Source organism: Acanthochromis polyacanthus, chromosome 16 (genome assembly GCF_021347895.1).
Source record: "Acanthochromis polyacanthus isolate Apoly-LR-REF ecotype Palm Island chromosome 16, KAUST_Apoly_ChrSc, whole genome shotgun sequence".
NCBI lineage: Eukaryota > Metazoa > Chordata > Actinopteri > Pomacentridae > Acanthochromis > Acanthochromis polyacanthus.
Genome location: NC_067128.1, coordinates 36,400,687 through 36,426,831, shown reverse-complemented (window position 1 = coordinate 36,426,831; position 26,145 = coordinate 36,400,687). Strand labels below are relative to the sequence as shown.

At 39.5% G+C, this 26,145-nt stretch overlaps 2 protein-coding genes across 3 annotated transcripts; both read left to right on the top strand.

Annotated features, from left to right (window-relative positions):
- Window positions 1-926: 926 nt before the first annotated feature.
- On the top strand, window positions 927-13,619 carry ddx1 (DEAD (Asp-Glu-Ala-Asp) box helicase 1). Its single transcript, XM_022219759.2, has 26 exons — window positions 927-1,017; window positions 1,138-1,189; window positions 1,284-1,347; window positions 2,208-2,237; window positions 2,322-2,418; window positions 3,009-3,056; window positions 3,323-3,406; window positions 4,090-4,173; window positions 4,283-4,359; window positions 4,448-4,520; window positions 5,216-5,292; window positions 5,378-5,492; window positions 6,464-6,602; window positions 6,686-6,746; window positions 7,420-7,518; window positions 7,605-7,694; window positions 8,649-8,837; window positions 10,259-10,310; window positions 10,390-10,536; window positions 10,807-10,898; window positions 10,985-11,057; window positions 11,575-11,647; window positions 11,742-11,784; window positions 11,865-11,960; window positions 12,976-13,096; window positions 13,193-13,619. Exons 1-26 carry the CDS (start codon window positions 1,002-1,004, stop codon window positions 13,321-13,323), a joined length of 2,223 nt encoding a protein of 740 aa, XP_022075451.2. The 5' UTR covers window positions 927-1,001; the 3' UTR covers window positions 13,324-13,619.
- Window positions 13,620-14,393: 774 nt separating this feature from the next.
- Window positions 14,394-24,678, top strand: LOC110969636 (uncharacterized). 2 transcript variants are annotated; one of them, XM_022219758.2, is made up of 4 exons: window positions 14,394-14,562; window positions 14,899-14,974; window positions 16,961-17,065; window positions 17,780-24,678. In XM_022219758.2, exon 4 carries the CDS (start codon window positions 17,804-17,806, stop codon window positions 24,233-24,235), a length of 6,432 nt encoding a protein of 2,143 aa, XP_022075450.2. In that variant the 5' UTR covers window positions 14,394-14,562; window positions 14,899-14,974; window positions 16,961-17,065; window positions 17,780-17,803; the 3' UTR covers window positions 24,236-24,678. The 2 variants fall into 2 exon arrangements, with proteins under 2 accessions (XP_022075450.2, XP_051816754.1); XM_051960794.1 differs by having other exon boundaries at window positions 16,939-17,065.
- The last annotated feature ends 1,467 nt before the right edge of the window (window positions 24,679-26,145 follow it).

Here is a 26,145-nt window from a genome sequence, read left to right as displayed (position 1 = left end):
CCTACCACCAATATAAAACATTTGTTTGGGCACCACTGGGTCACTGTCAGCTGCTGAATTCATTCAGTATTTTCTGATAAAAGTGGATCCCCCCCAGTAAAATCCCATCAGACAGCAGAACTCACCTGTCACAGCTTTTGCAATCAGAGAGGTGTCGTGCTCCTTGTTGCCTCGCAGCTGGAACAGTTAGACAGCGACAAGTGAGCTGAAAATCATCTATTTATTCCCTCAAATGAACAAAGTCAATTTAGATTCACTTAAAATTTACTGATAATGAATTTAAAACTCAAAAAAGCTGCTAATGTGAACGTTTGTGCGGCAAAGTAAACATTTTATTAAGCTAGCTAACCGGGGCGTGTTTTCTGATAAAAAAGAAGACAATAAATAAAGTGTATATCAACATATAGTGACACAATACGAACAAACAGATCTCTACTTTGTGATGTGAGAGTCTACAACTTCATTTATCAATAAAAACGACCGTTAACTGGAGTTATGTTTGTGCTACGTGGCTCTGCGCAGCTGCTCTTAATTGACGTTCAGCGGCTATTTTTGACCGATAAATGTTTAATTTAAGACCTACAGCCGCCAATAAATGAACAAACATAGAAGCTTAACTCACCTGCGTGTCCGTCTCGGGAGGCCATTCCGTAATAACCAATAAATCATACAAAATATTGTCATCTTCACCTTCAATCAGACTTTCTTCTGCCATGTTTACTCAAACAGAAGTAGACGGGATCCGACGAGGGACAAAAATGTCTCGCTTTTTAAGTCAAAAAATGATTTTTGCTTTTATTTGTGTAAAATAAAATTTCTTTAACATATAAATACAATCATATGTAGCTCAGTTTCACATGTAACGTGTTTGGAAAAATAAATTTAGCATTAAGGAATTATTTAAAGTCACGATCCGGAACCAAGTTTCGGTCGGTGCTGAGAGACGAGCCGCATTTCGTGAACACGCCACGTCCGGTTCGGTTGCGTTTATAGCAGCAGTCATGGCAGCGTTTTCTGGTAAGAATGTAACATTAATTTAAGCATTTAACGTCGTTTTTGGGACTTAATTAAACATTCTTTTGGTTTTTAAAGCTACACCAGTAAACTGAACCTTTAAATGTGACCTTTAACCGACAGAAATGGGAGTTATGCCGGAAATCGCGCAGGCTGTGGAGGAGATGGACTGGCTGTGAGTTTAAATCTGCTAAATCATGCAGCTTGTCTGTTCGATAAATGTTGTAGTTAGCTGTTTGTTTGCGTTTTAAATTGATTCATTTCCACAGATTACCCACTGACATCCAGGCAGAGTCCATCCCTCTGATTCTGGGTGGAGGAGATGTTCTCATGGTGAGATTAGCTCTTTATATTAATATTATTGCTGTTGCACGTTTCTTAAAAACAAAGGTTTCACATGCTGCACAAAGTAGACATTAGCATCAAGGGGGTAAAATTAAGAAGATGACATTCTGAATATGTAAAATAACGCAAAGCACATCATCGCCATGCAAGAACAGGTGAACCAACACAGAAAAAAATGTAAATAACACAGTAAAATATGCAAGAAGGCAACTAGAATAACTGCAGTAAAACCAGTAAGAGAGTGTCATTTGAGAAAAGAAGGTTTCTGTAATGTTTTAAAAGAAGACACTGTTACAATCACCTCAGGTCACAGATTTAAGGAGTTAAAAGTCCAAAAATATAAGCTGTATTGATGCTGTAAATGTGGAAATAGTTCAATATCTACAGTATGTGGAGAGAAACCGACACAAAATGATAGAAAACGACACAAATGAGGCCCAAAATGGCACAAATGAGACACAAAATGGCAATAACAAATCACAAAATCACGAGACAAAATGACACAAAAACATAAAACGACACAAACGAGACCTAAAATGACAAAAACTAGACAAAATTACAAAAACGAGACACAAAATGACACATAAACAACACAAAATGACACAAACGAGACACAAAATTAACACAGACTAGACTAGAAAAATGGGAATGGTATTGAGCTAATATCACACTTACCTTACTTATCACACTTTCCACATGAAATAGAAACAATGTGTCTGAAAAATGAAATATTGTACATTTAATGTGAAATATGGAACATGTAATCATAAAAGGAGAGTTTAAACGACTCTAACGGAGTCTCTGACTGTACATAAATGTTAAATCTGACTGTTATTTCTGTGTTTCAGGCTGCAGAAACCGGCAGCGGCAAGACGGGAGTAAGAACCTCCAGATAACTTCAAAATAAATCTGAGCTGTGGAGGATCAAACTGTTCTGACTCGGTTTAATTTTTCCTCTTCAGGCCTTCAGCATCCCGGTGATCCAGATTGTTTACGAGACCCTGAAGGATCAGCAGGAGGGAAAGAAGGGAAGAGCCTCCATCAAGACCGGAGGAGCCCGTGAGAGAAACCTTTCATTTGTTTGGTTTTAGCTTCTACCAGTCAAATGTCGGCTGAAATGTTGTTTTATTTCCTGCATACGGGAGTTTTTGGAGGTTTTTATGCAACACTTTTTATGTAATGTTAAGGAAATGAATAAATATGGCTGTGTAACGTATCCTGAAATCAGATGAGGCAATAAATACATAAATTTAGTATTTAAATAAAAAGGCTTTTATTTTGAAAAGGAACATTTCAAAGAACTACTTTCCCCTGAAAAAAAATGCACATTTCCCTTTGAAAACATGATTTTTTTTGTAATTTCATTTAATAATAATTACATTCATTTCTATAGTGCCTCTTATTTTTCATATTTTATTTTCGTATTTATTTTTAGTTATTCCATAGGAACATTTATCTGTTTCTTTAATATTGAATTCCTTGCTTTCAACCATCACCAAAGGAGAATCCTCAGCGCTAAAATGACTGAGAAGAATTGTGAACAAAAATGTATATTTTTATTAATTTAGGTTTCATAACAGACATTTTTGTTGCTCAGATTTTCAGAAAAACAAACGTTTGAGCTGCTGTTTTTCTGTGTTTTGTCTCAGTTTTCAACAACTGGCAGATGAATCCTTACGATCGCAGCACGGCCTTCGGTGAGTTTAAATCAGAACGCTGTCCTGTTTTACTGCTCATCATGTCGAATCTGCATCACAATAAGCTGCCAGATGAACAGAGTGGAGCAGTAAGTAGAATGTTTTCCTGTAAAATGTCGTGACTGGAAGTAAAAAATAGCACAGCATGGAAATACTCAAGCATCTCTAAGCTGTACATGAGAGTAGAAGTGCTTGTTTACGTCCTCATCTGGTTAGATTTTAGTCTGTTTGGTTTTTTCTGTTAATTGTGTCTTCCTGTGTTGCAGCCATCGGTCCAGATGGACTCTGCTGTCAGAGCAGAGAGTTTAAAGAATGGCACGGCTGTAGATCCACCAAAGGAGTCAACAAAGGTTTGAGAAGCTACCAGACTTTACATGAAGTAAAAGGAGAATTTTATGTCTCTTTTTGGTGCTTTGTGTCTGTTTTTGGTTTTGTTGTTGTGTCTTTGTGGTCATGTTGTGTCTTTGTGGTCATCTTGTGTGTCTTTGTGGTCGTCTTGTGTCTCTTTGTGGTCGTCTTGTCTCTTTGTGGTCGTCTTGTGTCTCTTTGTGGTCGTCTTGTGTCTCTTTGTGGTCGTCTTGTGTCTCTTTGTGGTCGTCTTGTGTCTCTTTGTGGTCGTCTTGTGTCTCTTTGTGGTCGTCTTGTGTGTCTTTGTGGTCGTCTTGTCTCTTTGTGGTCGTCTTGTGTCTCTTTGTGGTCGTCTTGTGTCTCTTTGTGGTCGTCTTGTGTCTCTTTGTGGTCGTCTTGTGTCTCTTTGTGGTCGTCTTGTGTCTCTTTGTGGTCGTTTTGTGTCTCTTTGTGGGTTTTTTGTGTCTATTTGTGCTTGTTTTGTCTCTAAATGTGGCTGTTTTCTGTCTCTTTGTGGCTGTTTTCTGTCTCTTTGTGGCTGTTTTGTGTCTCTTTGTGCTTGTTTTGTGTCTAAATGTGGTTGTTTTGCGTCTCTTTGTGGGTTTGTAGGGTTAGCTAAGCTCTCAAACTTTAAACGAGACCATTTTGAACAAAAATAAAAGTGTAATTTCCTGTTTTCTTCCAGGGAAGTATTACTACGAGGTGAGCTGCAGCGATCAGGGTCTGTGTCGGGTCGGCTGGTCCACCAGTCAGGCTGTTCTGGATTTAGGTGAGAATGAAACCACATAAAGTCCAAAGTTACTTAACTGATTACTCAGTGCAGCTCAGATGTAAATATTCTGACGAAACGTTCATTTTTACTCTTCTTCTCCTTTCAGGAACTGATAAATACGGTTTTGGTTTTGGAGGAACTGGAAAGAAATCCAACAACAAGCAGTTTGAGAGCTATGGAGAGGTAAAAATAACGAGATTATTATGATATTTAGACACATGAACAGCTGTGAGGAGGATTTAATGACATGAATTCTGTTTAATGTCTGCAGGAGTTCACCATGCACGACACCATCGGCTGCTACCTGGATATGGACAAGGGACAGATTTACTTCTCTAAAAATGGTGACCATCCTCAGAGTTAGCATTCTAGTTATTGTGAAGATGTGACAAGTGAATTTAGTTGAAAATAGCACAGTTACAGACACTTTATTTTACAAATGGGACTCAAAGTGGCAAAAATGAGACACAAAATGGTTAAAAGCAAGACAGAAAATGGCAAAAACGAGACGGAAAATGACAGGAAATGACAAAAAAAGAGACAAAATGACCAAAACGAGACACGAAATGACAAAAAGGAGACACGAAATGACAAAAAAAGAGACAAAATGACAAAAAGGAGACACGAAATGACAAAAAAAGAGACAAAATGACAAAAAGGAGACAGGAAATGACAAAAAGGAGACAGGAAATGACAAAAAGGAGACAGGAAATGACAGGAAATGACAAAAACGAGACAGGAAATGACAAAAACGAGACAGGAAATGACAGGAAATGACAAAAACGAGACAGGAAATGACAAAAACGAGACACGAAATGACAGGAAATGACAAAAACGAGACACGAAATGACAAACGAGACACGAAATGACAGGAAATGACAAAAACGAGACAGGAAATGACAAAAACGAGACAGGAAATGACAAAAACGAGACACAAAATGGCTGCAGTATTTTTTAAAAAGTGACCCAAAGACACACACAATGATCCTAATGATGTTGTGATTTACATTTTCTCTTCACTTCCTGTCTTTTTCTCCAGGAAACGACCTGGGTTTGGCCTTCGACATCCCTCAGAATCTGAGGAGTCAGGCTTTCTTCGCCTCCTGTGTGCTGAAGGTTTCTCCACAGAACGCATCATAAAAACACCAACAGCTGATCTAAACCGATAAAGTCTGAAGCACTGATCTGTTGTGTCTCCCAGAACGCAGAGCTGAAGTTCAACTTTGGAGGAGAAGACTTCAAACATCCTCCTAAGACCGGATTCATCGGTCTGGATCAGGCAGCCGACGGCCACACGGTCAAGTCAGCTCAGACCGGTGAGTGGATGCAGGAATAATCCAATGATACACTGGAAATGTGCAGAAAATGGCATTAAAGGTCAACATTTATGTACCAGAGATTCTTTAGTGTTCATGTTAGATCACGTTATTAAAGGTGGAACTATACAATTACACCTTTCATCACTGTCTCAAACTATAAAAGCAGAAAAAAACCTCAGATTGAAACTTACAGACGGTCCTTGAACTGGACATCTGTGATCATCTGAGGCTGGAAACATGGAAGGAGTTAAATATCTGGAGTGTAGGTAGACAAAATGACCAGGAGGAGACACAAAATTACAAAAACAAGACACGATATGACAAAAAAGAGAGAAAATGACATGAGAGAGACACAAAACAGCACAAACAAGACACGATGCGACAAAAAAGACAGAGAAAATGACAAAAACGAGACATATGACAAAAAAGACTAAGAAAAGGACAAAAACAAGACACAAAACAGCACAAACGGTACATGATATTATGAAAAGTGACAAGAGACACAAAAATGGTAAAAAAAAAAAAGACAAACAATGAAAAAGGCAGAAAATGACAAAACAAAATGGTTCAAGAGAGACAAAATGTAAAAACAATGCAAGAAATGGGACATGAGACACAAAATGACAAAAATAGACATAATGTTGAAAAAAAAAGACTGATAATGACACAAAATGAGGCAAAAAAAATCACAAAAAGAGACCTTAAACAACACTGAAGAGACATTAATCAACACTAAAGAGACACATGTTTAGCTGGAAAAAAAACATCAAAAACTTCCTGTATTTGAGAGGATTATAACCATTTTTTTCTGACATATTTGTGTATCTTCTTGCTGTTCTGTATTTTTTCTGACATATTTGTGTATCTTCTTGCTGTTCTGTATTTTTTCTGACATTTGTGTATCTTCTTGCTGCTCTGTGTGTGTTTTTTCTGACATATTTGTGCGTCTTCTTCTTGTTTGTGTCCAGGCAGCGCTAAAGTGAGTCAGGTCAAAGCTTCCTCCAACGCCCCCAAAGCTCTGATCATCGAACCGTCCAAAGAACTGGCCGAACAAACGCTCAACAACGTGACGCAGTTCAAGAAATACGTGACCGACCCCAAACTCAGGTCTGGAGAGGAAAAAGCTGCATGCAGTTCCTGTTTTCTACCAGCAGAGGGCGCTCGTCTCAGTAAAACCTCTTTTCTTCCAGAGAGCTGCTGGTGATCGGAGGAGTCGCTGCTAAAGACCAGCTGGCAGCTCTGGACCAGGGGGTAGGAGACGCTCACATCAGTATAAAAAACAGCTTAAATCAGTTTAAATAATTTTAAAAACAGCTTAAATCAGTTTAAATAATTTTAAAAACAGCTTACATCAGTTTATATCAGTTTAAAGACCAGCTGGCAGCTCTGGACCAGGGGGTAGGAGACGCTCACATCAGTTTAAAAAACAGCTTAAATCAGTTTAAATAATTTTAAAAACAGCTTACATCAGTTTAAAGACCAGCTGGCAGCTCTGGACCAGGGGGTAGGAGACGCTCACATCAGTTTAAAAACCGCTTACATCAGTTTAAATCAGTTTTAAAAAACAGCTTAAATCAGTTTAGATCAGTTTAAAAATCAATTTAAATCAGTTTTAATCAGTTTAATAAACAGTTTACATCAGTTTAAAAATCTATTTAAATCAGTTTAGATCATTTTAAATCATTTTAAAAATCAGTTTAGACCAGTTTACATTCAGTTTAAAACATTAAAAATCTGTTTTAATCATTTAAAATCAGTTTAAGTGATTTTAAATCAGTTTAAAAATCACTTTAGATCCCTTTGAATCATTTTAGATCAATTTTTAAATCAGCTTAAATTGTTTTAAATCAGTTTAAATAATTTTAAAAAACAACTTAAATCAGTTTATTTTAAATTACTTCTCTTCTGTCTCACCTGTCTCCAGGTGGACATCGTGGTGGGAACTCCCGGCCGACTGGACGACCTCATCTCTACGGGGAAACTCAGTCTGTCCCAAGTCCGCTTCCTGGTTCTGGATGAGTGTGTACGTGCAGCACAGGTCCAGTTTTTCACAATAAAAGCATCAGACTGAGTGTTTCTGACCGTGTTGTGTGTCTGCTGTGTGTCCAGGACGGCCTCCTGTCTGCTGGTTACACCGACTTCATCAACAGGATCCACAACCAGATTCCTCAGGTCACCTCTGACGGGAAGAGACTGCAGGTAACGCTTCAGGAACACCTGGAAAAGTAGAAAGAATTTAGCTTTAGCTGCAGTCTGCTCTGCTCCCAGAGCTCCTGCAGCACTTTAACTCTCCATGATCTGTAAATATGTAAAGTCTGTTGGAGATTTTTGTCTTTTCCTGGTTATTTTCTGTCTTTTTGTGGTCCTTTATGTTTATTTGATGTCTTTTTCTGGTTGTTTTCTGATAATTTTTGGTTATTTATTGTAATTTTGCTCATCTTTGTGCCACTTTCAGGTCATTTTGTATCTATTTGTGGTGTTTTTTTGTCTTTTTTTGTTCATTTTCTATCTTTCTTTGTTTCTTCATTGTGGTTTGTGGCTCTTTTCTGTCTCTTTGATGTGTTTGATGTCTTTTTGTGGTTGTTTTGTGTCTCTTTCTTAATGTTTTCTTGGAACCATTTTGTGTTATTTTGCGACAGTTTCCTGTCTCTTTGTATTGATTGTGTGTATTTGTTTATTTTTATTTTTTGTATTTTTGTGGCTCTTTTTTGTCTTTGTTCTGTTTCATGTCTTGTGATTTAGTTTTGTGTCCATTTTTGGTCCTTTTATTTCTTTTTGTGGTCATTTTGTCTTCCTTTGACCTGTTTTCTGCCTTTTTTTGTCTCTTTTAGCTCTTTTCTGTCTAATAGTTGCTGCTTTGTCTCTTTTTGTGGTCATTTTGTCTTCCTTTGACCTGTTTTCTGCCTTTTTTTTGTCTCTTTGCAGCTCTTTTCTGTCTAATAGTTGCTGCTTTGTCTCTTTTTGTGGTCATTTTGTCTTCCTTTGACCTGTTTTCTGCCTGTTTTTTGTCTCTTTTAGCTCTTTTCTGTCTAATATTTGCTGCTTTGTCTCTTTTTGTGGTTATTCGTGCCCATAATGATCCTCTACATTGAAGCGCCATCATCCAGCCGCTGAACGACTCCGTGTTTAAACACCCGGCCGTCTTTCTTCCAGGTGATCGTCTGCTCGGCCACGCTGCACTCGTTCGACGTGAAGAAGCTGTCCGAGCGCATCATGCACTTCCCCACCTGGGTGGACCTGAAGGGGGAGGACTCGGTTCCAGAGACGGTCCATCATGTGGTGGTTCCCGTTAACCCCAAGAGCGACCGGCTGTGGGAACGGATGGGAAAGACCCACATCAGGGTGAGTGCTCAGAGGAAACCTGGGAGTTCAGACCCAACAAGAAGCTGGCTGTAAACCGCAGACTGAAACGACAAAGATTAACGATTGAGTTTCCAGCTAATAGTTTAGTTCTACGTCATTTTGCTCGTTTTATCTCCTTGTGGTCGGTTTTCATCACACTTATGTCGTTTTGTTCATTTTAAATGTCTCTCTGGAACAGTTTTATCACTTTGTTGTCGTTTTGTTTCTCATTTTTCTTGTTTTGTGTTGTTTGAAATCACTTTTTTTTTGTCATTTTGTCTCGTTTTTTTCATTTTATATTTCATTTTTAAAATTTTGTGTCGTTTTTCTGCCTTTTTTATCATTTTGTGTCTGGTTTGTGTTGTTTTCTCTCTTTTTTCTCATTTTGTGTCAGTTTGTGTTTCATGTGTGTTTTCTGTCTTGTTTTATCATTTTGTGTCATTTTGTGTTTCATTTGTGTTGTTTTCTGTCTTGTTTTATCATTTTGTGTCATTTTGTGTTTCATTTGTGTTGTTTTCTGTCTTGTTTTATCATTTTGTGTCTGGTTTGTGTTGTTTTCGATCTATTTTTAATCATTTCGTGTCATTTTGTGTCTGGTTTGTGTTGTTTTCTCTCTTTTTATCATTTTGTGTCATTTTGTGTTTCATTTGTGTTGTTTTCTGTCTTTTTTTTAATCATTTTGTGTCATTTTGTGTTTCATTTGTGTTGTTTTCTGTCTTGTTTTATCATTTTGTGTCTGGTTTGTGTTGTTTTCGATCTATTTTTAATCATTTCGTGTCATTTTGTGTCTGGTTTGTGTTGTTTTCTCTCTTTTTTATCATTTTGTGTCATTTTGTGTTTCATTTGTGTTGTTTTCTGTCTTTTTTTTAATCATTTTGTGTCTTGTTTATGTAATTTTTTGTCTCATTTGTGTCGTTTTTTGTCTTTTATCATTTTGTATCTTGTTTGTATTGTTCTCTCTGTCTTTTATCATTTTGTCATTTTGTGTTTCATTTGTGTTTTCTGTCTTGTTTTATCATTTTGTGTCATTTTGTGTTTCATTTGTGTTGTTTTCTGTCTTGTTTTTATCATTTTGTGTCTTGTTTATGTAATTTTATTTGCCTCATTTGTGTTGCTTTTTTGTCTTTTATCATTTTGTATCTTGTTCATGTTCTCTATCTTGTTTTTGTCGTTTCATGTCTGATAGTTTTGTCTCTTTCTGGTCGTTTTCCCTCATCCTACTGTAGATATTTAACCGTTCCCATGTTTTCAGCTGAATATATCCACACGACATGCAACAGTATTTGGTTTAAGTGGAACAGCTGCATGATGTGAATAAAGGAAACCCAAAGGAGCAGAGGATACGTGAAGGAAAATGAGCGTTTCTATGTACTGTTCGTATCTTTTCTGAGCTGCGCTGACAGTTTCTCTTCTCTGAGCAGACTGATGAAGTCCATGCCAAAGATAACACCAGACCAGGAGCAAACTCTGCAGGTATCGGCACATTTCCTCCTTTTTACTTTCGTTGCTTCGGCGTTTCCCTGAGCGACAGTAACTGAGCGTGTTGCTGCAGAAATGTGGTCGGAGGCCGTGAAGCTGCTGAAGGGCGAATACACCGTCAGAGCCATCAAAGAGCACAAGATGGACCAAGCCATCGTCTTCTGTCGCACCAAGATCGACTGCGACAACATGGAGCAGTACTTCATCCAGCAGGGAGGAGGTGGGTGACGTTTACGCTTTTACTTACTATCCACTATGGAGCAAATGAGATGAAACTTTATGAATCCAGAAGGGAAATTCTTTTGCCAGATTTTGCTCAGATTAAACAAAAAGATGTAACGTACAAAATTCAGTTCCTAAAAATGTAGAAAAGCGATAAAATATGAGTAGGATGCAACACTAAAACATGTCTATAGAACAGTAGAAAGGTATGCTGAGGTAAGCTACACAAATATAATTGTATTAGCTGATGAATGAAATGTTTTCTCAGGTCCGGACAGTAAAGGCCACCAGCTCTCCTGTGTTTGTCTCCACGGCGACCGGAAACCCAACGAGAGGAAGAATAACTTGGAGCGCTTCAAGGTAGAAATAAATGGAATAAAATGAGAAGTACACTGAATAAAGAAAACTAGCTGATGCTGATCGATCGGTTGTAACGTTATTTTTAGAGGAAGGAAGTGAGACTGTTGATCTGCACAGACGTCGCTGCTCGAGGAATCGACGTCCACGGAGTTCCGTACGGTAAGACGAGGAAGCACGACTTTTTAAAGAGAATAAATCCATCTTAAATCATCACATTTTCACAGTAATTACTGCTCAACCATCTCCGATTTACCTGAAATTTCACTAGCATAAAATATGAATATTTATAAAGATGTTTGAGATTTTATCTTGATGTGATGAATACTTCACAGGAAAAAATCCTGTCGACCCACTTCCAGTACGTTTTTCTCGCATAAAAATCTGAGACTGTTTGAATAACAATATCCGAGGAACCATAAAGCACGGTGGAGGCGGCATCATGATGTGAAGCACGGTGGAGGCAGCATCATGATGTGAAGCACGGTGGAGGCGGCATCATGATGTGAAGCACGGTGGAGGCAGCATCATTAAAACCTGCTGAAAGTTGGTCGACAGCTCAGTTTTGATCTCGTATTCGATTTATGAAGCTAAAATTTCACAGCTAACAGAATAAACAAGCAGAGTTTCTGATAAAAAGTCAAAAGAACACAGCAGATGTTTGATCTTTCTCCTCCAGTGATCAACGTCACGCTGCCTGATGAGAAGCAGAACTACGTCCATCGTATTGGCAGAGTTGGAAGAGCCGAGAGGTTTGAATTAATCTTTAAATTAAATCCTCCAATTCTTTACATAAATGATAAAAATCTGAACTTTTTACATCTGGCTTCATCTTCTGTCTTCCAGGATGGGTCTGGCCATCTCCTTGGTAGCGATGGAAAAAGAGAAGGTCAAGAGGATTGATTTTAATTTTCTAAACTAAGTTGTAGTTTTTTGACAGTGATTTTGAAAGTGTTTTTCTGTTTGCAGGTCTGGTACCACGTTTGTGCGAATCGAGGTCGCGGCTGCTACAACACTCGCCTGAAGGAGGACGGAGGCTGCACCATCTGGTACAACGAGAAGGAGGTGAGCAACAACTACCAGACTCTGGAGGTTTTATGAGCAGAAGATGAGTCATTCCAGAACTGGAGGACATTTGGGCTGCAAAATTTTTGACAAGACACGAAAAGACAAAAAGGACACACAAAATGAGAAAACTAAGAAAAAATGACAAAAATGAGAGACCAAATGAAAAACTGAGAAAAAATGATAAAATGAGAAAAACTGAGAAAAAAAGCGATAAAATGAGACACAAAATGAAAAAAACTCAGAAAGAAAAAGGATAAAATGAGACACAAAATGAGAAACTGAGGAAAAAATGATAAAATGAGACACAGAATGAGGAAAAATTAGACCAAGCAAGACAAAAAATGAGGAAAAGAAACAAAGACAAGACACAAAATGAGAAAAACTGAGGAATAAAATGAGAAACTGAGAAAAAAACGATAAAATGAGAAACTGAGAAAGAAAACGATAAAATGAGAACCAAAATGACAAAAATTAGACCAAGCAAGACACAAAATGAGGAAAAAAACAGCAAAAACGAGACACAAAATGGCAAAAATGAGACAAAATTACAAGAACAAGACACAAAATGGCAAAAACAAAGCACAAAACCACAAAAATGAGATAAAAAATGAGACACATAAATGATATAAAAGGAGAAAATGAGACCCAACATGAGAAAAATTATTTTAAAAAGGAACGCGACAAAAACGAGACACAAAACAGAAACGGACACCAGGAAGGCTAACTGGTGCCATTGGCATCAGCTAATGGGGATCCTTTTAAATAAATAAACAAGACATTTTTTGTTTTTGTAGCTCTCGGTAGTCGTGAATAATTTTGTGTGTTTTTGTATTTATTTTCTTGCTGTTTGCGTCTGTTTATGTTGCACCTTTCTTTAGTCAGTTTCTGGTCGTTTTGTGTGTCTTTGTGGTCGTTTTGTGTGTCTTTATGATCATTCTGTTTTTTGTCTTGGACACTACAGACCACTTTCATTCCTGTCATGAAATAATTCTTCTTTCTTTTTTAATCTCAGCTGCTGTCAGAAATCGAGGAGCATCTGAAGTGTACGATCACACAGTGTGAACCTGATATTAAAGTTCCTGTAGACGAGTTTGATGGGAAGGTGACGTACGGACAGCGCAGAGCTTTAGGAGGTGAGACGATCAGTAAACACAGAAATCATATCTGCACGGTTAGATTTATTTCTTTCATGTTCGATTCTACCCATCACACCTGCTGTCCTTCACCAGGTGGGAACTACAAGGGCCACGTGGACGTTTTGGCCCCGACGGTTCAGGAGCTGGCCAACCTGGAGAGAGAAGCCCAGACGTCCTTCCTCCACCTGGGATACCTGCAGAACCAGCTGTTCAGAGCCTTCTGACACGCCTGAGCCTCAACACAGCACTACAGGCTGCAGACACACGAAGAAACCCAACATTTCACCTGATTTCTTTTTGAATGTGGGTCAGCTGACTGTAAATCATTTCAACTTACTCTCTAAGGTCAGAACTGAAAACATTTCTGAATATTACTCTGGATCCTGATTTACTGGGTTCTGTGTTTAATTTCCTGGTTGTTGAAGCTGAAATAAATATTTAAGTTTATCTGTAGAGGACAAAGTCGATGAATTAAAGTGACCTGAAGTTTTCTTTTCTGAAATAAACTGTTGGGAGTCTGCTCAGTCTGGATTCATTTCTGACAAGAGAGAAATTCCTTTTATACGAGTCATGAATTCAGTTTGTATGACAGTTATAGGTACCTTTTTGTAGACACGCATAAAGGATTTAAAATGTTAAATCACAGATACAGTATAGTAAGTAGTGGGAGTAAAACAACAGAAAATTAACTGTAAAACTGGTCAAAACTGTTAAGTTCTTTGATAAATAGAGACCAAAAAACTGTTTTACTTCATTTAAATCAGCTAATAGCATCATTATTTTACAAATATGTGCTGTTATTTTGCCTTGTATGTGTAAAATACTGATAATTTTGCTCATTTAAATACAGTAAAACAGTGTAATTAATATGAATAAAAGGGAAATCTGTAAAATAAACTCTTCCAAAATGACACCATCAAGATACAAAACACAAAGACAAAACAACAAAAATGAGACACAAAATAGCAAAAAAAGACGGAAAATGACAGAAATGACGCACAAAATGACAATTATTTGCATAATAATTTATATCAGCTATTTATACATTTTTCAAAATATATCAGCTTTTTATGTTTTGTACACAAAAGTATATCACTTTAAACACATTTATTTAAAATATTTTTTTGTGTATGTAATTTTTATTTACCTATATTGTGTTTTTAAAAAGCAGCAGAGGCATGTTTAAGAAATATATTTATTCGTTTTTGGGGTTATGGCTTTGATTGAAAAACAAACATTTTATTTAATTTTTTCTCACCGACCATCCGTTTTGAGACTTTTACTTTGAAATCCCGCGCTGTTTTCTTGTGACGTCAGTTCCTGTTGTGGCGGAGGCTCGTTTCTGATTCAAACTGGCTACTAAAAATAATCGATTTCAGCATAAAAACTCATAAAAATCACTGTTTGGAAGCAGCGTTTGGTGTTGAGGAGTGAGGAGAAGCCGGAGGGATGCTCAGGCTGCGGTGAGTGAATCTGCCGATGTGTTTCTTCATGTTTCCGATCGATTCTACCTGATCAGAAAGCGATCGATCCGTGTTTGTTTTGGGCCTTTAGTCACATTAACTCACAGGTTTAGATGTTCAGAGAGAACGTAGCTCAACTTTTACTGTTCCAGAGCTGGAGAGAAGCTGAAAGTTAATATTAGAGGAATAAATGAAGAGTTTCTGATCCATTTCTGGAGGCAGTGTTTAGCTCACAGCTCCACTCAGTCTGCTGCAGGTTTAAATAATCTGCTGTTTTCTTCCTGTTTCTTTCTGATTAAAGTGAATTCTGCTGTTTTTGTTCTTTCTGCTGTTTAGCTCCGTTCAGACTGAATGAGGAGGAAAATGGCAGCAAGACGCTGATGTCAGCAGAAGATAAACACGAAGACTTGAGGTGATTCACAAATATTAAAAAGTTATTAGAATCTTTATTTATTTTAGTTCTTTGTTTAAACTACAGCAGGAAGTCTGTGGAGGAAAGTAGCTCAATGTAACGTTAGATGTCTATCAGTGGTGGCTAACAACACAATACGTAGCTAATTATGGTGTTATTAGCATGATGCTATATTCAGCTAACAATAACATGGTGCTATGCTAACTATAGCTAAATGTAACATTATCAATAACATGGTGCTATGCTAACTATAGCTAAATGTAACATTGTCAATGAGGTTCTATATGCTAACTATAGTTTACAATAACAATATCAATAACATGGAGCTATGCTAACTATAGCTAACAATAATGTCAATAACATGGAGCTATGCTAACTACAGCTAACTGTAATAATATCAATAACATGGTGCTATGCTAACTATAGCTATCTGTAATAATATCAATAACATGGTGCTAAATCCAGCTAACTAACATTATCAGTAACATGGTGCTATGCTAACTATAGGTAACTCTAACATTATCAGTAATATGGTGCTCTGCTAACTATAGCTAAGTGTAACATTTGCAATAACATGGTACGATGCTAACTATAGCTAACTGTAACATCATCGATAAATGTTGTTATGTCCAGCTAACTAACTTTCATAACACAGTGTTACATCCAGATAGCTACTCATAACTAACGTTATAAATAGCATAATTCTATATTCAGTTCAATAGAGCATTATCAGTGGTGGTAGCTAACATCACGACAACCAGCTAATTATGATGATCCTAGCATGGTGCTACATCCAACTAACTGTAAAATCAATATGATAATACTGTATGTAGCTAATGGCATAGTATAAGGAATAAAATAATGCTATGCTAACTACAGCTAACTGTAACGTCATCTATAAAGGTTGTTATGTCCAGCTAACTTTCATAACACAGTGTTGCATCCAGATAGCTACTCATAATTAACGTTATAAATAGCATAATTCTATATTCATTTCAATAGAGCATTATCAGTGGTGGTAGCTAACATCACGACAACCAGCTAATTATGATACTAGCGTGGTGCTACATCTAGCTAACTGTAAAATCAATACGATAATACTGTATCTAGATAATAGCATAGCATAAGCAATAAAATAATGCTATGCTAACTATAGCTAACTGTAACATTATCAGTAACATGGTGCTGTATCCAGCTAACCATAACATTAATAAGCTAACTTTGACACAATCAATAGCACAGTGCTATATCGAGCAAACTAACATTATCAATCCTACTTTGCTATATTCAGCTAAATAACATTATCAATAAGATGGTGCTATATCCAGCTATCTCTAGTATTAGCAGTAAATATTTTTATGCTAACTATAGCTAACTGTAACATTACTACATCCAGCTAACTATACCATTTGAAAGTAGGCATAAGAAAGTAGCTCAATGTAACATTAGATGTCTATCAGTGGTAGCTAACAGCACAACAACCAGCTAAATATGGTGTTGCTAGCATGGTGCTACATTCAGCTAACTGTAAAATCAATAAGGTGGTACTATATTCAGCTAACTACAACATTTTCAATAATAATTCTGTTAACTATAGCTAACTATAACGTTAGCGAGTCGGTGCTATATTCAGCTAGCTATAGAGATATACTGTAACACAGTGCTATATCCTACTAACTATAAAATTATCAATGAATTTGTGCTATACTCAGCTAACTATAACATTTCCATCATGAATACTAGTTTTTACACCTGTCTCATCATTTTTATTTTATCCAGCACAGCTTAAATCCCTTCTGATCTAGATACTAATTCCATACAGTACGTTTGATAAATAAAAAGTTGCCTCAGTGAGAACAACCTTCAGTTGTATCGTCTACAAGAAGGCCTCTTGGTTCAGTATAATTTTTCATTTATCTTAGTAACCAACATTGCAACAAATGGAAATGTTCATTAATTTACAGATATTCCAACTGTTTCCTTCAGGGTTGAACTGCACCAATACCGTCCATCACCAGTTGGACGATCTTTGATATCAGAGTGCGGGCCGGACATGTTGGAACAAGAATTAAACTAAACATCTTCTGCAAGGTCAGCTTAAAACACAGAATGTATTTTTTTCTGCTCTTTATTTTAGTCAATTTCAGACTTTACATATTTAGCTGTACGTCTGAGTGCCACAGATATTTTTCTATTTCCATGTTTTCTGTGCATTCTTTTCTTCTCTACTCTGTTCATCATCTGTATGTTTCCCCTCCCCATGCTGAATGTATTTCCAACAACTTGCTCCTCTGTTCACTGTTTCTGTGCCGTGCTGCATTTATTTAGTTGATCCAGTAGATTTGATGCTAGGAAACACTGCCTGCAGTTCAACCTGAAAACTCTTTGAATTTTTGTCACGTTGCCGTTTATCTCACCTGAGTCAGTCATGAATTTTTTCTTTTTCATAGAATCCGGTTAGAGCGAAGGATTTATTTTTCGTGATTTTTAAAATGAGACATGAAGAATAAAGTGACAGTTTTAAGCTTTGATTTGGTTAGGCATTTTGGCGTCTTTTTGAGATTTAGATAGAAAAGATAAGATGCTTTTCATATCTGCTGGCGAGTTATGCATTTCAGAAGGTCAAATTCAAACTAAAAAATAAGAATAAAAGATTACAGAAATGAGGAGAAATGGACAAGCTTGCAAAATCTAGTATTTAGTCTAAAAATGTTATTTACAGTAATGCATATAGACTGTGAAAGATGTAAGGCTGAGAATAATTTGTTAATTTGTATTTTGTTTTTCCATCTGAACTACATGCAGGAATAAAAGAGGACTTCACCAAAGATGGACAACGGGAACACGAGTGGTCCGATGGACAGAAAAAGGATGACCGCCAACACCGTCTGGCAGTGGCGCATCATGCATGTCAAGAAGTACTCAAGAAACCCAGAGCCGTTTCATTACAGCAACACGATGGGTTTGGACTTTAATGTCGGAATCGCTACAAATAAGAAACTGGATCTGCAGGTGGTGACTAACGGAGTAATTCTGGAGATCTGCGACTTCGCTAAAACTGTCAAAAAGAGCAGAAGACATTTTGCTACGAGCATCCTAGAGAACAATTACGATCTGGGTTTGGAAAACGAGCAGCAGCGGATTTATTTCACCAATCAGCTTCTGCACAAACTCAAAGACCTCCGAAGGAAACCACCGACAAATGAAGTTTTTCCTCTTTTTGAAACATATCCGAATCCAGAGTGTAAAAAAAACAGACGTCAGGTGGAGATGCGAGTGGTGGAGGTGGAGGACGATAGCGACCCGGAGGACATGTTCATATGTTCTCAGCTGCCTTCTCAGGAAGTGATGGAGGAAATGGACGAACCACTTCCTGTTAACATGGAGGATACAAAGCCAGAACCTGCAGAGAAACCCAAACCGGACGTTCTTCCCTTCCGGTTCCCTTGTTGTGAGGCAATCGGTTTAAGCTTCGACACCGAGTTGAAACAAATTCTGGATCCGGGTTTGCTGACGAAGGCGGCAATGTGGGAGCTGGTGGACTTCACCATCGTGCTGACGGCATCCTACCGCTCCATCATCCTCGCCATCCTGGACCACAACTTCAACCTCGAACTCAAAAGCCAGCAGGGAAAAGATCAAGTTTGCTTCTTGGTGTCACAACTGCTGAAAAGGAGAAAACAGCTTTACAGCACCGGCATCAAAATCAGCTCCAAGTTTCAGAATGAGCCGTTTTCCTTCCAGTCAAACCCCCTGAAAAGAGCCCACGGGACAAACGAGTTCGAGGAGGTGGCAAAACGAAAGATGTTGGATTTTAAGAGCGACGTCAGCTGGCAGCAGGGAGATAAAATTCACAAACACGTTCTGACAAACGGACCAAACAAATGGGACGTGGATCAGGAGGAGATGGTCACGGAGAGCAACATGTGGAGGCTACGAGTCAAACGTGTTCGACAAATCCTCCTCGAGCTGGACATGGAGTACTGCCCCTTCTTCAGGCCCAAGAAAATCGACCTGGAATTCAACATTGGATTCAGACCCGAGCGATACCTCAGTGCCGAGTTTCTGACGAACTCTGTTCTCTATAAAGTGGCTCGATTTGCTTTAGCGATGAGCTCGTCTCAGCGGGAGTTCGTCGTGGACATTCTGGAGAACAACTTCAACTTAGGCCTGCAAAGCAAACGGCAGAAGTTCACGTTTGGATGTAAAGTTATGAGCAAAGTGAGACGACTTAAAAACTGTGAGGACGCCATCAGATTCTCAAGAGAGGTTTTTGAACTTCCTCTTTCAGCTTTATTGGTTAATCCGGTGAAACAGAGCAAGAGCAGCAGCAAAATAAAGACAAAGGAGTTGGAAGCTGCTTCCACAAACGCTCCAGATTCACACGCTCAGAGTAAACCTGGTTCTGGATCTACACCCAATTCTGGATCTGCACCTGATTCTGGATATACACCTGATTCTGGATCAAAACCGGATGCACACGCCACCTCTAACCTTGATTCTGGATCAAAACCTGTTTTACAGACTGAAACTGAACCTGCTTCTGGATCTAAATCAGACTCAAACGCAGAAACTGAAGCTGATTCTATATGGAAACCTGATTCACAGGCTGAATCCGAACCTGATTCTGGGGTGAAACCTTATTTGCGCACTAAATCCGAACCTGATTCTGAATCTGAACCTGATTTGGAGTCTGAACCTCATTCCCACAGCAGTGTGGAACTGTATCCTTTCTGCAGGGAGATCGGTCTGAATCTACACGAGATCCATAATCGATCGATTAGCATTCTTGACATCAACAGACTGACAAACGGAGCCATGATGGAAGTGGCGGACTTTGCTGAGCAGCTCTGTGGAACATTTGAGCAGATTAGTCTCGACGTCCTTCGACACAACTTTGACTTGAACTTGAAAAGTGTAGATTCTGAGCTTTTCAGAAAGATCCTCGCACACATTCCTGTGGTAATTATGGAAAGAAACCTAGCGACTTGTGTGAACCACGCAAAATTTAGGCCGAAAAGAAATGACGAGTCAGTACTCATGAGGCTGGATTACAAGAGCATCCCTGATCTAGAACCCTGCAGTTCCGGTTCAAACACGGTTCAAAATGTGAGCAGTTCTACAGACATTGAACAACAAAATGACCCAAACTTCCTGCTGTGGAGGCTGCGGACCAATCGTATTCACCAGATTGTCTCGGTACCTCATGGAGAACGTTGTCCGCTTTATTCTTTCCCCAGATGTAAGAAATTAGGCATAAACTTTAATGTCGCGTCTGGACTCAAACAAAACCTTGATCCAAAGCTGCTGACCAACGGTGTCATGGTGGAAGTCAACGCCTTCGCCGCGGCGCTGCAGTTGGCCACGAAACATTTCATGGCAGAGATAATCGAGTACAACTTCCACCTGCGTTTCAAAGGCGAGCTTCATCGCAGCGCCTATGCAGAGCGACTCCTCAGAGAAATTCTGTTGCTGAAATCAGCCAGATCCACCGTCCCGAGACAGAACATGACTTATCACCTTCCAGACCCCAGATTCATAGAGGAAGAGAGTCCGTCCTGCCCCAAATGTTATCAAGATAGAAAATATAAGCGTTATCCGGCCGATTCTGACCGATCTGTGCATCCGCTTGTTGTGACCGACACAGTTTCTGCAACTCAACAACCCACAACGAATCCAGCAGAGGAGAAGTTAATGAGCAAATACAACAACAGCAGGAGAATCGGTTTACGCCTGTGTTTGGAGAGACGGCGGCGAAAATATAAACTCAACCCGGATCTGCTGACGTGCAAGGTGATGATGGAGGTGTACATTTTTGCCAGAAAGTTATCCGGAACCAAACACAAGATCGTGAACGACGTCCTCGAGCACAATTTCAACATAGACATGCAGAACAAAGACATCAATCCTTCGACGCAGTTCTCCAGAATCGCAGCGCTCAACGCAAGTCTGTCTTGGTTCAACGAGGTGTTCGTCATTCAGCCGTGCAGCCACAGAGATCCTGCAGCAGCCACTAACCGTCAAGATTTATCCAAAATGCAGGCAAGTCAGAAGAAGGAAACATGCAGAAAAAGGCAAATGGAATTGCATTTAAGGGCAAGCAAGAGGTTGAAAGGGTGTCCGGCAGAGGAGGGCGAAGAACACTACATGTGTCCTGTGGAAGGAGACGAACTGTCAGATTCAGAGAAAAGCGAAAATGAGGATCTTTTAGAAATCCCAACGAGTTCTCACATCTCTGAAGAAGCAGAATCTATCGCTGAAGGTTCACCGACTGTAAGCACACAAACGAACCCAACGAGTCAACCCGATCAAAGCCATCTGCAGGGAGGTGAAGTGCCGATGGAAATACCAACAAATGTACTGACCGAATATGAGCTGAGACCAGAGGGTGAGATGTGGAGGCTGCGTTCGAACCGTATGAAAGAAATCCTGGCCCTGATTGAAAAAGACTTCTCCCCGGTCTTCATGCGTAAGAAGGTTGATCTGGAGTTCAACGCAGGACTCGGACCCAGACGGAACTTCAACGGCGAGAATTTGACGAACTCTCTCCTCTACAAAATCACAGGATTTGCCTTAGCGATGAGTTCGTCTCAAAGGGAATTCATCGTGGAGATTCTGGAGAACAACTTTGACTTGAACCTGCAGAGCAAACACCAGAAATATGCGTTTGGATGTGAAGTCATGAAAAGACTGAGACGGCTGAAAAACTGCAAGGATGCCATTAGATTTGAGGTTTTCGGACTTCCTGTTTCAGTGTCATCAGGGGTTACGGTGAATCACAGCATGAACAGCGTCCATTCTGAACTCAGCAGCATGTCAGGGATGAAGGACCATGAAGACACTCCAGATTACCAAACCAGAACTGAACCTGATTCTGAGTCGAAACCGGATTCAAAGGTGGAATCTGAACCTGACTCTGCATCTAAACCTGATTCCCAGAGCAGTGTGGAACTGTATCCCTTCTGCAAGGCCATTGGTTTGAATCTACATGTGAACTCCAGTCGACCAAATCCCAAACTTCAAGTCAGCAAACTGACGAAAGGAGCAATGATCGAGGTTGTGGACTTTGCAAACCAGCTGTGTGGAACATTTGAGCAGATTTGTCTTGACATCCTCAGGCACAACTTTGATTTCGACTTGGAAACTACAGATTCTGAGCTTTTCAGAAAGATTCTCGCATATATTCCTGCTTTAGTCGTGCAAAGAAATCTAGCGACCAGTATAACCTACACGAAAACAAAGCCCAGAAGAAAAGATCACTCAGTGCTCATGAAGATGCAGCAGCAGAACAGCCTTGATTCAAAACCGTGCAGTTATGGTTCTGTCCAGACAAAAACAGTTCAAAATATGAGCAGTTCCACCGGCGTTAAACAAAAAAATGACCCAAACTCGCTGCTGTGGAGGTTACGGACCGATCGAATCCAGCAGATCCTCTCAGTGCCTCACGGAGAACGTTGTCCGCTTTATTCTTTCTCCAGATGTAAAAAATTAGGCATCAATTTCTACGTGGGATCTGGACGCAAACAAAACCTCGATCCAAAGCTGCTGACCAACGGTGTCATGGTGGAACTGAACGTTTTTGCTGAAGCGCTGCAGTTGGCCATCAAAGATTTCATAACAGACATAGTGGATTATAACTTCAGTCTACATCTGAGCGGCGAGTTGCATCGTAGCGCCTTCGCAGTGCACCTGAGGAGGCAAGTTGTGATGATGAACGCAAAACGAGTCAGCGTCCCTCACAAGAAGATGCCTTTTGAACTCCCTGATTCCAGCTGCATGGAGGAGGAGACTGTGTACTGCCCCAGCTGCTATCGAGACAGAAACTATAAACGACAAACCAACCTCTCTGCTGATGCACAAAATTCTGCGATGGAATCAACTTTCCGAGCAGCAGAGGCGACATTACTGACGTCTTACCATAACTGCAGGGAAGTAGGACTCAGTCTGTGTGTGGACAAAAACCACCCGAAGCAAAAACTCAACCCAGATGTCTTGACGTGGGCGGTGATGAGCGAAGTTTATAGCTTCTGCAAAAAACTCAGGGGAACAAAAAACAGAGTCGTCAATGAGATAGTCGAGCACAACTTTAACGTGGACCTGGAGAGCCTGTCGTTGAAACCCTACGAGTGGTTCAGCAGAGTGGCGGCCTCAGGCGGAGAGCTCGCCTGGTTCGACGAAGTCCTTCAGCCACCGAAATACACTCCACGGACGACTAAACCCAAAGTGCTTCCCGTCGTGGAGATGACTGATAGGAAAGAAATGTTCAGGAAGAGACAGCTGGAGATGCAAACAAAGAAGGAAAGAGCGACGTTGGAAAGCGAGAAAGCAAACGCAGAGAGGTTGAAGCAAATCGAGGAGAGAAACAAACGCCGTTATCCCCTCTGCAGGGAAATCGGCCTTGACCTCGACATGACGAAACAAACAGCAGACAAGAAGAAACTGCACTTGAGACACCTGACCAGAAACGTAATGATGGAGATCCACAGCTTCATATTCAGGAAAGGATCGCGACACTTCCAGAGCACTCTGTACGAGATCCTCAACTACAACTTTGATCTGAGCTCGCAGGATTACCGGCGCTGGCAGTTTGCCAACGACATCGCGACTAAAGTCAAGGCCATGATCAAAGATCCGAAGAGTCGAAGGCGTCGGGGAGGAAACGGAGTCTTCAAGTTACCATTTGCGTACAAGAACACGTCGAGAAGCTTCACCCAAATACAGCAGAACAGGAGCTTCTCTCTGGAAGAAGCTCAGAGGAAAGCCAACGAAGCCAACCAAGTCCAGCAAGTTTTATGCTTTTCAGACGTCACTCGGGTTTTTGTTCTCAATGACGTCCAGATTAAAGACGAGTCCTGGTTTGGTGGTGAAGATGCAGTGACTCAAACTGAACCTGGAACAGCATCGCAGACAGACAACGGTCAAATATATGGAAACCTGCAGATCAAAGAGGAGGAGTTTGATCCATGTTATGCAGAAATGATGGAGGAGAACAACGTCAAAACTGAGTCAAACACTGAGCAGGAACCTGATCATGAGATAAAAACCGAAGATGAGGACGTCCAGTGTTACGTCCCACCTGCACCACCAGCTCCAGAAGGTTCTAGGATGGTTCCTCCAAACTCCGGAGGCGTTGAGCTGCTGCAGCTAGCAGCTTCTCTGGGATACACCATGGTCACCATCGGTCAGGACACCCCGGTCAAAGAAGAGCAGCAGGAAGGAGTCGATTCAGCCTCTGAGACTGAAGTCAAACAGGAGCCGTGACGGACCGAAAGAGTTTAAACCAAACATGCATCAGGTGCTGAAAAGTTTACGAAATATTATCAGTTGGTTTTAATGTTCATCTTTTTTCTGGTTATTTTTGAGTAAAACTTCAACTTTATTGAATCTGAAATGATGGTTAAAATTCATCGAATTCAGATTTCAGACGTTTGAAGGATTCTGGTCTGTAAATGTTCTTAAAACCTGTTATGTAATTTTTCTTACTGTTTCTTTTTATCTCAGTTGAAGTCATTAGGATGTTTTTGTGTCTTAATTTTGAAGATTTTCATATATTTTGTCATTTTATTCTTCAAAAAGAAGAAACCACATTGACACTGTTGACTCTTCTGTAACCTGATAAAGATGATATTTATCAGTATTTGAAGTACTGACTGCTGTATTGCTCCTCACTGTTACACTACGTTTTATATAAACTTCTGAAAGCATCTCGTCTCCGTTTGTTTTGTGGCTTTAATGTTGTCTCACTGGTGCTTTAAGAGTTTTTAAACACCACTTAAACTGATATCAAGGTCAGTGAGGATGGAGCTGTTAAGTTGTAATACTGAAACTGGACTATAGGAGGCGCTGCAGACCTCAGAAATGTAGTTAATTGCAGATTAGAGCAGCTTCTCAGAGGAATTCCTGCAATACATGAGCCAGGCTCAGAAATGGTCTAAAACAATTCAGAATATGTCTACAGGACTCACTAAGATCCAAAATGACCTAAAATGTGTCCAGAAAGACTCAAAAATGACTGAAATTACTAGAATTGTAGAGTCTCATATTGCAGAGTCTTAGCCTTATGTTTAAATTAGGGTAATCTATAATTATTAATACTACAAAAATTACAGAAACAAAAATATTGTGGGGCCTTAGCCTTTACATTTAAATTAGATTAATCTCCATAAATGATAATAAAGTTTTGGCTTCCATATTTAATTAAAATATTTGCATAGATTAAAAAATACTGTGGGTTTTTAGCTTTAATATTTAAATTAGTCAGGTTAATCTCCATAAATAAGGAGGGTGTTAACCTTAGAGTTAAACTTTTCAGGCTAATTACTATAACTAATAGTACTCTGGGGTCAAACATTTAAGTTTAATTTCTGTAATTAATAATTCCAACAGGTTTTATTGTGGATTACAATTAACTAAAGTAGTGCTTTGAATCATTTTTGTAGGAGTTTAATTCCTTATATGTAACACTGAGGAGTCCAGAGCCTAATCTTCAAACTTGTCAGGTTAATTAATTCTATCAATCATATTTCATTTTTACTGGAAACACTAGTTTTCAGTATATTTTAATATAAATGTTTTGTATAAGTGTCGCTCACTTGACTTCCGTCTTGGTGCTTTTATTTTTTTAACACCCGGATGTGCCGTCCGTGCTTTCGTGGTTTAGCTTTCCAGGAGCTCCAGGGCTGGAGACGCCCATCTCCAGCTGCACCGCCCCGGTTACCGGATCGGTTCCTCCCGCTGCCGGAGCCTCAGAGTCGGGCTGGATGTGGATCAGCGCCGCCGTCAAACCGCAACAGGTAAACCCGAACACCGGATATGTTAGTTTGAACGGACAGCAGGAAACAGAACTGGATTTATATTCACAGGATGGTTTTATTTTCACCTGCTGGCTGAAGGTAAGTCAGATGTTCTGCTTTAATCAGAGGATCCAGGATTCGTTACCGCAGAGCAGCTGTTTCCTCCTACCGGACCGAGGACCGGGAGCCACCGGAGCCTTTTGTCTCGTTTCACTCCGCAGATCCACAAAGAACCCCCGGAAACCCTCTATTTAGGATTTAAAATAGCCACAAACCTAACTTACGTCTAATTAAATCCATTTAACACACTGACAGACTCTCAGATGGAGCTTTAGTGATTAATTAAATAATTCCAAGTATTCTGATAATTATTGAATT

Bases quoted from the DNA above. Each gene is read 5' to 3' on its own strand.
- ddx1 (XM_022219759.2), top strand. The intron at 8,838-10,258 runs GTGAGTGCTCAG...TTCTCTGAGCAG, and splicing joins TGGGAAAGACCCACATCAGG to ACTGATGAAGTCCATGCCAA. The intron at 11,785-11,864 runs GTCAAGAGGATT...TTCTGTTTGCAG, and splicing joins TAGCGATGGAAAAAGAGAAG to GTCTGGTACCACGTTTGTGC.
- LOC110969636 (XM_022219758.2), top strand. From the start codon at position 17,804: ATGGACAACGGGAACACGAGTGGTCCGATGGACAGAAAAAGGATGACC.